Genomic DNA, 10546 nt, shown 5'->3' on the forward strand with positions numbered 1-10546 from the left:
TTATAAATAAAGTGACTGTTTATATCAGGGAAGAAGCTAGGCTTTTAGTTACAGTACATGGGGAAAACACTGAGCTCTGCATCCTCTCCTCCACCTAGTACGTGGTAGTTACTTGTGGATTGCTTGGGTACATTATCAATACTGAAATATGTGTAGGGTGAGAGTCAAAACCATATTTAGTCCCATTAATTAAAGGGACAGCACTTCTACATTTATTCTTCGGATGTCAAGTGTCTTCACTTTTAACCCCTTCAGTGGTATGACTGGATATCCTCTGGGCTGAGCTTTACTGCCGGCATGCCACTGTTAGATATGGGTGTGTGCCAGTGGTGCACCAGCACTACCAAAACAGCCGTTATCCCCCTATTAATCGCTAACTCCATTTAGTATAATATAATTAAACAATCATTGCATTCAGAATCTCCATTATTAATTAACCCCCAACATTGTCATATCATTTCATTCATGTACATTAACCATCATCTTAACCCTTTGAGTGCCAAGGGAATTTGACAAAATGGGCGCGGAAAATTGCCAAGCAAACCTTTTTAATAATCCTTTGAGGGCCATTGTAGCTGTTAAAGATCCTCAAAATATATATTAAAAATGCCACTCGACATCTGAATGTACTGCATCTTTTAAAATGATTGCTGTTGAATATTGGATTTAAGGACTGGTATACAAATTATAATCTAACACTAATACGTTAAACTAGGAGATCAACCAATTTCTTATGACTACTAACATCTCTGGACAGTATAGGAGATTACTTATCTGTGGGACATTCCCTACAACCTAACAGGACCTATCTGTTACGTACTGTATCTCATTTATTTTTATTGTGTTTTTTATGCATTATCACTGGCCAGTGAGTTTTTCTTTAAATATTGTATTAAATGTATTGTGAGAACCGTTGATTGGGCTGTGCAGTCTTTGTGTTGATCTTTCTTTGTAATTGAGGAGCAAGTAGTGGCGGGCTGGGCCGGGGGTCAGGGTACCATATGCCCCCCGGGCCAGTGCGATTTCAGTGTCCTAGGGCCAGCTTTATATGTCTGGTGGCTGGGTACATGCTGAGAATAATACCTGGCCACTGATTATTACAAGGATAACCAGCGCCAGCCGTGCTGATTATTCTTCTTGCAGTGAAGGAGCGTTCCCTGTGTGAAGCTGCTGCTGCTGCTTCCAGCCAGAGAGTGGACTATCAGCCTTGGATGGTGAGATGTGACAGCTTCCAGGAGCAGCAGCAGCAGCGAGTCAGGAGGCTGTCACATGTCCCTGGGGAGAGCAGAGCCACATCCTCGTCCCCAACCCCCACAGCGGGACACTGCCGGCCTCCGGAGGTAAACCCGTGGACATTCTCGCAGTATGCGGGACAGTTGGGAGGTATTTTTATATATATACACCCACACACATACTGTATACTGTAGTACCCTACAGTATTTATAGCTGTATACTAACAGCACCCTATGATAGAATAAGTGCAGCACCAGGAGCAATTTAATCCTTCCTGAATACTAGGGAGGGAGGTGGAACAATGGCGGTAGCAAAGGCCACCTGCTTGTGTTGCCCCCCCAGGCTCAAAGTTGCCAGCCAGCCCCTGGGAGCAAGCATTCCTTTCTGAGGACTGCTGCAGGGGATCAGCATAATTTGGTAAGATCTATAGGTGATGGATCAAACGCCAGATTCTAGGACTTTTGTTTCTGTTTTTAAATCATCTCAGATGCAGCTTGCAACAATGTGATCAGATAAGAGAGCCAGCTGGTTTTGTTATTACTTCTTCGTGTGCAGAGGAAAGATTCAAGATTTTAAATGTTACATTTTCTCATGTTTTTCAGATCGTGCAACTTCTTAGTGGAATACCTGTGAAAAGAGATGGTGCTAGCCAGCATTTCCATCATGCTCTCCCAAAGAAAAAATCACTGCTGCTCTTCACGGTTAAAATTGACAGCCAAGCGCTTAATGTTCTATTGCGTTGTGTCAGGATTTCTTACTTTGTCTTTCCTAGCCTTCATGTTGTTGACTGTAAATAATTATAACTGGTTTATAAGGAGAATTGTTGTAACAGATACTATTCAAGCACATCATTCTTTACATGTTCATTCTCAAACCAGTCCAACAAATGGTTCAATGCTGGTTGAGAACCTTGGAAAATCTCGGGACATCCATCGCTACAAATACATAATTAATGAGCCTAATAAATGTGAAAAGAAAAGTCCTTTTCTTATTCTGCTTATAGCTATACAAACATGGCAACAGGAAGCTCGTCATGCTATCAGACAAACCTGGGGAAAAGAAGATCTTTTGCCAGGGGTCCATACATTGAGGTTATTTGTGCTGGGAATGGATACTGATTTCACTAATAAAACAAAACAGCCTCTTCTGGATGAAAGTCAGCAGTATAAAGATATCCTACAGAAGGATTTTCTGGACACTTACAGCAACCTAACTCTTAAGACTTTAATGGGATTGGACTGGATAGCGACATACTGTCCACATGTCCCATATGTCATGAAGATAGACAGTGACATGTTTGTTAACACAGAATATTTAATAAATAATCTACTGAAGCCCGATCAACCACCAAGGACCAACTACTTTACAGGGTATTTAATGAGAGATTATCTACCCAATCGGAATAAAGAAAGTAAATGGTACATGTCACCAGATTTGTACCCAGGTGATCGATATCCTTCATTTTGTTCAGGAACTGGCTATGTGTTTTCTGGAGACCTAGCTGAAAAAATTATTGACATTTCTGGGAGCGTTAAAATGCTTCACTTAGAGGATGTGTATGTTGGCATTTGCCTAAATAAATTGGGCATTGTACCTGTACCTCCACCTAAGGAAAGTGATTTCAACCACTGGAAAGTTGGCTATTCCCACTGTACATACAACCAATTAGTCACATCCCACCAGTTCAATCCCAAAGAACTACTCTGGTACTGGGACAGGTTACAAGAGAATAAACATAAATGTGTTAAGTAACCGGTTAAGAAAAGATGATTATTACCAAAACCTTTCGTCTGGTGTAGTGTACAGTATGTATGTTTTAAGACTAAGAAGAGTAATAAGGAACTAATGAATATAACTTAATTTAATTTAGGCATATTTTGTATTACAATGTAAATTATTTTTCTGAACTGAACATACTGAGATGCTGTAGTAGGAAGGAGAGGGCAAGTAATGCATACACATATCAAAATGATGTACAGCACATGTCAAAATTATTTAATTAACGAATTTATTATTATCATGAGCAAGTTAGTTCATGTTACTAGCTAATTAAGTGAGTAACATCTGCAATATTTCTAATAAGGTTGGGTGTGATATTAAAACACAATCACTACTATTAAGTTATTTGGGTTTTATTTTTCTTTACAGTAATTACCAAATTACCCATTTCTATTGGGTGGGGGGGGGGGGGTGATTCCGCATATTAATTTTAAATGATACAAAGTCTTTGAAGCACAGTAATACTGAAAATAATTTAAAGCTAGTGATGGCATCAACTGTAACATTACTGTACTTATAATTACTGTCATTATTTATTAACTAAGGCAAGGCTTATCAAGCCTTGAAAAGTTATAAAATGTTGAGTGATAAACCACAAATTAGCTCCCAAATGTTATTTTTCAAACTCAGGTTGTAACATGGCAGTGAGGAACTGATTGGAATTGTAGTCTTTGCATACACCCTGTTTATGCTGCAGCCAGGAATAAAAAACTAACTGAAGAAATATGTTACTTGATTATTAATGTGTCCGGTGGATACAAACAGGTACATACTGCAGCTAAGACCATACTAGAATAGGAGCCAGTTGCAGGTCACATTGGTTAAGTTGCTCTGGCACTGGTCTGCTCACCAGAACAGCCTTAATTTAGGGTACCCAATAGGAATAGAGATGAAAGTGCCTATGCTACGCTCATATGAGATTATTCTAGAGGTATGCCAATCACACAGCTGATTAGTAGATACAACACTTGGGTACACTATCAGAGGTGTGAAGAAGCACGATGTTTGACAATATGTACAAGTTTTTAAAATTTTATTAATAAAGTGACTGTTTATATCAGGGAAGAAGCTAGGCTTTTAGTTACATGGGGAAAACACTGAGCTCTGCATCCTCTCCTCCACCTAGTACATGGTAGTTACTTGTGGATTGCTTGGGTACATTATCAATACTGAAATATTTGTAGGGTGAGAGTCAAAACCATATTTAGTCCCATAAATTAAAGGGACAGCACTTCTACATTTATTCTTCGGATGTCAAGTGTCTTCACTTTTAACCCCTTCAGTGGTATGGCTGGATATCCTCTGGGCTGAGCTTTACTGCTGGCATGCCACTGTTAGATATGGGTGTGTGCCAGTGGTGCACCAGCACTACCAAAACAGCCGCTCTCCCCCTATTAATCGCTAACTCCATTTAGTATAATATAATTAAACAATCATTGCATTCAGAATCTCCATTATTAATTAACCCCCAACATTGTCATATCATTTCATTCATGTACATTAACCATCATCTTAACCCTTTGAGTGCCAAGGGAATTTGACAAAATGGGCGTGAAAACTTGCCAAGCAAACCTTTTTAGTAATCCTTTGAGGGCCATTGTTGCTGTTAAAGATCCTCAAAATATATGTTAAAAATGCCACTCGACATCTGAATGTACTGCGTCTTTTAAAATGATTGCTGTTGAATATTGGATTTAAGGACTGGTATACAAATTATAATCTAACACTAATACGTTAAACTAGGAGATCAACCAATTTCTTATGACTACTAACATCTCTGGACAGTATAGGAGATGACTTTTCTGTGGGACATTCCCTACAACCTAAAAGGACCTATCTGTTATGTACTGTATCTCATTTATTTTTATTGTGTTTTTTATGCATTATCACTGGCCAGTGAGTTTTTCTTTAAATATTGTATTAAATGTATTGTGAGAACCGTTGATTGGGCTGTGCAGTCTTTGTGTTTATCTTTCTTTGTAATTGAGGAGCAAGTAGTGGCGGGCTGGGCCGGGGGACAGGGTACCATATGCCCCCCGGGCCAGTGCGATTTCAGTGTCCTAGGGCCAGCTTTATATGTCTGGTGGCTGGGGACATGCTGAGAATAATACCTGGCCACTGATTATTACAAGGATAACCAGCACCAGCCGTGCTGATTATTCTTCTTGCAGTGAAGGAGAGTTCCCTGTGTGAAGCTGCTGCTTCCAGCCAGAGATGAGACTATCAGCCTTGGATGGTGAGATGTGACAGCTGTCAGGAGCAGCAGCAGCAGCGAGTCAGGAGGCTGTCACATGTCCCTGGGGAGAGCAGAGCCACATCCTCGTCCCCAACCCCCACAGCGGGACACTGCCGGCCTCCGGAGGTAAACCCGTGGACATTTTCGCAGTATGCGGGACAGTTGGGAGGTAATTTTATATATATATATACACCCACACACATACTGTATTCTGTAGTACCCTACAGTATATATAGCTGTATACCAACAGCACCCTATGATAGAATAAGTGCAGCACCAGGAACAATTTAATCCTTGCTGAATACTAGGGAGGGAGGTGGAATAATGGCGGTAGCAGAGGCCACCTGCTTGTGTTGCCCCCCAGGCTCAAAGTTGCCAGCCAGCCCCTGGGAGCAAGCATTCCTTTCTGAGGACTGCTGCAGGGGATCAGCATAATTTGGTAAGATCTATAGGTGATGGATCAAACGCCAGATTCTAGGACTTTTGTTTCTGTTTTTAAATCATCTCAGATGCAAATTCAAGGCTTGCAACAATGTGATCAGATAAGAGAGCCAGCTGGTTTTGTTATTACTTCTTCGTGTGCAGAGGAAAGATTCAAGATTTTAAATGTTACATTTTCTCATGTTTTTCAGATCGTGCTCTTAGACCTGCAACTTCTTAGTGGAATACCTGTGAAAGAGTTGGTGCTAGCCAGCATTTCCATCATGCTCTCCCAAAGAAATAATCACTGCTGCTCTTCACGGTTAAAATTGACAGCCAAGCGCTTAATGTTCTATTGCGTTGTGTCAGGATTTCTTACTTTGGCTTTCCTAGCCTTCATGTTGTTGACTGTAAATAAGTATAACTGGTTTATAAGGAGAATTGTTGTAACAAATACTATTCAAGCACATAGTTCTTTACATGTTCCTTCTCAAACCAGTCCAACAAATGGTTCAATGCTGGTTGAGAACCTTGGAAAATCTCGGGACATCCATCGCTACAAATACATCATTAATGAGCCTAATAAATGTGAAAAGAAAAGTCCTTTTCTTATTCTGCTTATAGCTATACAAACATGGCAACAGGAAGCTCATCATGCTATCAGACAAACCTGGGGAAAAGAAGATTTTTTGCCAGGGGTCCATACATTGAGGTTATTTGTGCTGGGAATGGATACTGATTTAACTAATAAAACAAAACAGCCTCTTCTGGATGAAAGTCAGCAGTATAAAGATATCCTACAGAAGGATTTTCTGGACACTTACAGCAACCTAACTCTTAAGACTTTAATGGGATTGGACTGGATAGCGACATACTGTCCACATGTCCCATATGTCATGAAGATAGACAGTGACATGTTTGTTAACACAGAATATTTAATAAATAATCTACTGAAGCCCGATCAACCACCAAGGACCAACTACTTTACAGGGTATTTAATGAGTGATTATCTACCCAATCGGAATAAAGAAAGTAAATGGTACATGTCACCAGATTTGTACCCAGGTGATCGATACCCTTCATTTTGCTCAGGAACTGGCTATGTGTTTTCTGGAGACCTAGCTGAAAAAATTATTGACATTTCTGGGAGCGTTAAAATGCTTCACTTAGAGGATGTGTATGTTGGCATTTGCCTAAATAAATTGGGCATTGTACCTGTACCTCCACCTAAGGAAAGTGATTTCAACCACTGGAAAGTTGGCTATTCCCACTGTACATACAACCAATTAGTCACATCCCACCAGTTCAATCCCAAAGAACTACTCTGGTACTGGGACAGGTTACAAGAGAATAAACATAAATGTGTTAAGTAACCGGTTAAGAAAAGATGATTATTACCAAAACCTTTCGTCTGGTGTAGTGTACAGTATGTATGTTTTAAGACTAAGAAGAGTAATAAGGAACTAATGAATATAACTTAATTTAATTTAGGCATATTTTGAATTACAATGTAAATTATTTTTCTGAACTGAACATACTGAGATGCTGTAGTAGGAAGGAGAGGGCAAGTAATGCATACACATATCAAAATGATGTACAGCACATGTCAAAATTAGGTACTCTTTACCTAGATGGGCGCCAGCGATTGAAATCGCGGGCATCGGGGGTAAAAATCGCGGGCATCGCGGGTAAATCGCGGGTACATAAAAATCTGCTACCCGCGATGACCGCGATTTTCCCATAGGGAACAATGTTAAAAAGGCTGATTGAGCGCGATTTTCATGTTAAATGCCTCAATGCCCGCGATTTGGCCATAGGAATCAATGTTAAATGGGCTACAGAGCCCAAATAGGCACAATTAACCCTTAAATGTCCCCCCAAATTTAACGCCACCCCACGATCCACGCCAACCCGAAGCGTGGCGAGCGCAGCGAGCCCGCGAGGGGCGGCGGTACGCGTCCTCCGACCTTTTCATGCCCTACTATCCACTAGGGCGTGGAGTGAGAATAGAATAGTGTGCCGAGCGCAGCGAGCCACCGAGCCCGAAGCGTGGCGAGCGCAGCGAGCCCCGCGAGGGGACGCGGATACCTTCACAGGTAGACGCGTCCCCTCGCGGGCTTCACAGGTGTCCGCGTCGCCACGGACACCTGTGAAGCCCGCGAGGGGACACGTATAACTGTGAAGGTATCCGCGTCCCCTCGTGGGGCTCGCTGCGCTCGCCACGCTTCGGGCTCGGTGGCTCGCTGCGCTCGCCACACTATTCTATTCTCACTCCACGCCCTAGTGGATAGTAGGGCATGAAAAGGTCGGAGGACGCGTACCGCCGCCCCTCGCGGGCTCGCTGCGCTCGCCACGCTTCGGGTTGGCGTGGATCGTGGGGTGGCGTTAAAAATTTGGGGGGACATTTAAGGGTTAATTGTGCTTATTTGGGCTCTGTGGCCCATTTAACATTGATTCCTATGGCCAAATCGGGTCCATTGAGGCATTTAACAGTAAAATCGTGTCCATCGGGCCTTTTAACATTGATTCCTATGGCAAATCGGGAGCATCGCGTCGCGGGCATCGCGGGTACATTTATGGCCGGCCGCGACGCCACTGACGCGATTTCCATGTTTAACATGGGTTTCAATGGGAAATCGCGGGCATCGCGTCGGTCGCGTCGCGGCCAGACATAAATGTACCCGCGATCACCACGACGGGCGCCCATCTAGGTAAAGAGTACCCAAAATTATTTAATTAACGAATTTATTATTATCATGAGCAAGTTAGTTCATGTTACTAGCTAATTAAGTGAGTAACATCTGCAATATTTCTAATAAGGTTGGGTGTGATATTAAAACACAATCACTACTATTAAGTTATTTGGGTTTTATTTTTCTTTACAGTAATTACCAAATTACCCATTTCTATTAGGTGGGGGGGGGGGGTGATTCCGCATATTAATTTTAAATGATACAAAGTCTTTGAAGCACAGTAATACTGAAAATAATTTAAAGCTAGTGATGGCATCAACTGTAACATTACTGTACTTATAATTACTGTCATTATTTATTAACTAAGGCAAGGCTTATCAAGCCTTGAAAAGTTATAAAATGTTGAGTGATAAACCACAAATTAGCTCCCAAATGTCATTTTTCAAACTCAGGTTGTAACATGGCAGTGAGGAACTGATTGGAATTGTATTCTTTGCATACACCCTGTTTATGCTGCAGCCAGGAATAAAAGACTAACTGAAGAAATATGTTACTTGATTATTAATGTGTCCGGTGGATACAAACAGGTACATACTGCAGCTAAGACCATACTAGAATAGGAGCCAGTTGCAGGTCACATTGGTTAAGTTGCTCTGGCACTGGTCTGCTCACCAGAACAGCCTTAATTTAGGGTACCCAATAGGAATAGAGATGAAAGTGCCTATGCTACGCTCATATGAGATTATTCTAGAGGTATGTCAATCACACAGCTGATTAGTAGATACAACACTTGGGTACACTATCAGAGGTGTGAAGAAGCACGATGTTTGACAATATGTACAAGTTTTTAAAATTTTATTAATAAAGTTACTGTTTATATCAGGGAAGAAGCTAGGCTTTTAGTTACATGGGGAAAACACTGAGCTCTGCATCCTCTCCTCCACCTAGTACGTGGTAGTTACTTGTGGATTGCTTGGGTACATTATCAATACTGAAATATTTGTAGGGTAAGAGTCAAAACCATATTTAGTCCCATAAATTAAAGGGACAGCACTTCTACATTTATTCTTTGGATGTCAAGTGTCTTCACTTTTAACCCCTTCAGTGGTATGGCTGGATATCCTCTGGGCTGAGCTTTACTGCCGGCATGCCACTGTTAGATATGGGTGTGTGCCAGTGGTGCACCAGCACTACCAAAACAGCCGCTCTCCCCCTATTAATCGCTAACTCCATTTAGTATAATATAATTAAACAATCATTGCATTCAGAATCTCCATTATTAATTAACCCCCAACATTGTCATATCATTTCATTCATGTACATTAACCATCATCTTAACCCTTTGAGTGCCAAGGGAATTTGACAAAATGGGCGTGAAAAATTGCCAAGCAAACCTTTTTATTAATCCTTTGAGGGCCATTGTTGCTGTTAAAGATCCTCAAAATATATGTTAAAAATGCCACTCGACATCTGAATGTACTGCGTCTTTTAAAATGATTGCTGTTGAATATTGGATTTAAGGACTGGTATACAAATTATAATCTAACACTAATACGTTAAACTAGGAGATCAACCAATTTCTTATGACTACTAACATCTCTGGACAGTATAGGAGATGACTTATCTGTGGGACATTCCCTACAACCTAAAAGGACCTATCTGTTATGTACTGTATCTCATTTATTTTTATTGTGTTTTTTATGCATTATCACTGACCAGTGAGTTTTTTTTTAAATATTGTATTAAATGTATTGTGAGAACCGTTGATTGGGCTGTGCAGTCTTTGTGTTTATCTTTCTTTGTAATTGAGGAGCAAGTAGTGGCGGGCTGGGCCGGGGGACAGGGTACCATATGCCCCCCGGGCCAGTGCGATTTCAGTGTCCTAGGGCCAGCTTTATATGTCTGGTGGCTGGGGACATGCTGAGAATAATACCTGGCCACTGATTATTACAAGGATAACCAGCACCAGCCGTGCTGATTATTCTTCTTGCAGTGAAGGAGAGTTCCCTGTGTGAAGCTGCTGCTGCTGCTTCCAGCCAGAGATGAGACTATCAGCCTTGGATGGTGAGATGTGACAGCCTCCAGGAGCAGCAGCAGCAGCGAGTCAGGAGGCTGTCACATGTCCCTGGGGAGAGCAGAGCCACATCCTCGTCCCCAACCCCCACAGCGGGACACTGCCGGCCTC

General features: G+C 41.6%; 2 protein-coding genes across 2 annotated transcripts; both read left to right on the plus strand.

Moving 5' to 3' along the window:
• The first annotated feature begins 1879 nt into the window (after positions 1-1879).
• On the plus strand, positions 1880-3164 carry LOC146027042 (beta-1,3-galactosyltransferase 2-like). The gene has a single exon (XM_083158053.1). It carries the CDS (start codon positions 1897-1899, stop codon positions 2983-2985), a length of 1089 nt encoding a protein of 362 aa, XP_083014179.1. The 5' UTR covers positions 1880-1896; the 3' UTR covers positions 2986-3164.
• A 2726-nt stretch (positions 3165-5890) lies between these two features.
• Positions 5891-7072, plus strand: LOC146027043 (beta-1,3-galactosyltransferase 2-like). Its single transcript, XM_083158054.1, has one exon. The coding sequence runs from the start codon at positions 5953-5955 to the stop codon at positions 7039-7041; it is 1089 nt and encodes a 362-aa protein (XP_083014180.1). The 5' UTR covers positions 5891-5952; the 3' UTR covers positions 7042-7072.
• Positions 7073-10546: the final 3474 nt, after the last annotated feature.

This window comes from Crinia signifera, chromosome 8, assembly GCF_055691185.1.
Source record: "Crinia signifera chromosome 8, ASM5569118v1, whole genome shotgun sequence".
Classification (NCBI taxonomy): domain Eukaryota; kingdom Metazoa; phylum Chordata; class Amphibia; order Anura; family Myobatrachidae; genus Crinia; species Crinia signifera.

Coding starts and splice junctions, on each gene's coding strand:
- LOC146027043 (XM_083158054.1), top strand. CDS start 5,953: ATGCTCTCCCAAAGAAATAATCACTGCTGCTCTTCACGGTTAAAATTG.
- LOC146027042 (XM_083158053.1), top strand. CDS start 1,897: ATGCTCTCCCAAAGAAAAAATCACTGCTGCTCTTCACGGTTAAAATTG.